The 2,500-nt window shown below is 41.7% G+C and overlaps 1 protein-coding gene across 1 annotated transcript in view; it reads left to right on the top strand.

Moving 5' to 3' along the window:
- The window catches only part of LOC147466724 (vitellogenin-like), an 11,715-nt gene that overhangs the window by 2,287 nt on the left and 6,928 nt on the right, over positions 1 to 2,500 (top strand). Inside the window, exons 5-7 of the mRNA XM_086534990.1 lie at positions 1 to 127; positions 251 to 1,990; positions 2,118 to 2,375. The exon at positions 1 to 127 is cut by the window's left edge and continues 21 nt beyond it. Of these exons, the coding sequence (XP_086391116.1) occupies positions 1 to 127; positions 251 to 1,990; positions 2,118 to 2,375 (2,125 nt within the window). The remainder of the gene's footprint in view (positions 128 to 250; positions 1,991 to 2,117; positions 2,376 to 2,500) is intronic.

The following is a 2,500-nucleotide window of genomic DNA, read 5'->3' as shown; positions in this document are numbered from 1 at the left end:
ATCGCAGTTCACCCATCCATGGCTACTGAGGTTCGCATCGCAGCTTATTTGGGAGCAATCAGATGTGCTGAAGAGGAACATCTCCAGAAGATTATTTCTAAGGTTTCCGAAGAAAAGAATACTCAAGGTGATATTCTATGTAGTCACTTTATATATATGCTATATAGAGTTGAAATAAGTTGAAAGCTTTCTCAAATAATTTGTCGAAAACTGAATTATCTCCAATTGGAGTATTTCTCTCTTCTTCCAGTACGAGGTTTCATTCTGAGCCACTTGTTGAACATCCAAGAATCCGCCTCACCTGACAGAGAACGCCTCCGTTACCTCCTCACCAACTTTGTTATTCCCAGAGACTTTGATGGAGACATCAGGAAATATTCTCGCAATATCGAGATGTCTTACTTTGCTCCTTCATTCGGCATCGGTGCTGGTGTGGAATCCAACATCATCTACACCCCTGAATCCTTCCTTCCTCGTTCCGTTGATCTGAACCTCCGAACAACTATTGAGGACTTGAACATCAATTTAGGAGAGGCTGGCATCCGTCTTGAAGGTTTAGACCCAATCATTAAGGAACTGGTTGGTCCAGAAGGATATCTTCGCAAGGCCTCTTTTGGACGCATTTTGAAAGATGTGCTTGCTTTTGCTGAAGAGAAGGGACATCGCATTGCCGAGCATTTGGAAGACACACTTCGAGAAAAGAGGGCTATCAGCATATCTACCATTTCCAGATTTTTCAAAAAGCTGTATGGAGAAAGGAAAGAGGGTGAAGTCCGAGCTGATGTATTTGCAAGAATCTTTGGACATGAAGTAACCTATGCTTCCATTGCTGAAGACCTGAAGGAATTGGAGGCTGACAGAATAATTGAGTCACTTTTCTCTTACTTCAATGAAATTCTTCCCAATATTCACAATCTAGACATCGATTCTGCACGCACAGGCCAAATATTCCTTGACTACTCTTTGCCCACCATTCAAGGTACTCCACTCAAGATTAAGTTGGAAGGAACTGCTGTTGTAGGAATCAAACTGGCTGGTGACATTAATGTCATTGAACTCTTCACCAACCCAGCAAACGTTGAGAGGAGTCTCAAACTGATCCCAAGTGCATCAGTTGCAGTCCATGGTTTTGTTGGCTATGACTGTCACATTGCTAGGGCAGGAACTATGCTGAAGAGCACCATTGCAACGGCCAATGGAGCCACCATTAACATCAGAAAGACTGAAGACAATGCATTTGAGTTTGCACTGGATCTTCCAGAGAGGATGGAACTACTCAGTGTCAAGGCAGAGACCAATCTTGTCAAGGCTGTTGGTAAGAGAGTGATGAAGGTTAGTCCACCCTCCATGAGGGACGTCAGGATTCACCATGAGGACTGCATGGAAGCTCTTGAACCAGTGTTTGGTCTGAAGATGTGTCATGAGATGAACTTCCCTGATATCTTCCGTAGTACTGCTATGCCTCTTGGAGAACCCATTGTCGCCAAGTTGTACATTGAGAAAACCGACCCATCCATGAGAGGTTACCGAATGACTACTGCCATCAAGAACAAGAAGAGTAATAAGGTCATCAAGGTGAACATGGAGACCCCAGGAGCTGCGACACCACGACATGCTGAAATGACTATGTCCTATACCAAGGAAGAGAGGTCCCACGCTGTTTATGCCAAATTTGAGTCTTCTAGCATCTCAGCAGGACTGTGGACTAGCTTCACCAATGAGGAAGAGCACAAGGCCATTGAGACCTTTGTAAAGCTCAGGTCCAATGAATTTGATATTTCACGAGGATTTAAGGTCGACATCATTGGAAAGGAAGTTGCTAATGAAGCGCAATATGAAGTAAACGTGTTCACAAGTCGGAACAGGAGGTTTGCTACCTCATCTAAGATTGTGGAAGCCAAGTTCATCAAGAAGATTAATGACCCGGCGGTGGAAATAATTTGCAGGACAATGAATGAACTGAAGGACTATGTTGATTTTAACTTCGAAGGTAACTTTTATGTATCCTCTATGTTACCCATTTCAATTATTTGTAAGATTATTGAATACTCAGTTATACTCTTTGATCAAAGATTATCTGACTTATGATTTTTCTAAAGTATGAGTTTCAATTTCAGTTGATGCAGACTTTAGGTACAGCCCATATACCTATATGTTTATTCCAACTGAAGTACGGAAGATCGAATTCCACACTGGTATTAGAAGTTGGAAAATAGCATCTGCTATCCACAAAATGACTGGGTCTACTGAAGCTAGTGAACACGTTGCTACCTTTAGTGTGGAAGAAGGAAACAGTGAGATTATGTCAGTGAAGGCTGTCATGAATACCAAAGGAAGAATGTTCAGGAACATGATTATTCATAACGAAGTTGCAGGTACTGTAATAAAACTTTGTATGGACAATATAATTCTCACTGAATCACATGTTCATGGCAGTTGGCACCTTTCATTATAGGCAAATGTTGATTTGCTAATAATATAAAAATGTTGAATATTCCTG

The sequence above is a fragment of the Penaeus japonicus genome, unplaced genomic scaffold (genome assembly GCF_977035675.1).
Source record: "Penaeus japonicus unplaced genomic scaffold, GWHDUDI00000001_assembly GWHDUDI00000042, whole genome shotgun sequence".
Lineage (NCBI taxonomy): Eukaryota > Metazoa > Arthropoda > Malacostraca > Decapoda > Penaeidae > Penaeus > Penaeus japonicus.
Note: the sequence above shows the minus strand (reverse complement) of the source record. Positions and strands in the feature narration are given on the sequence as shown.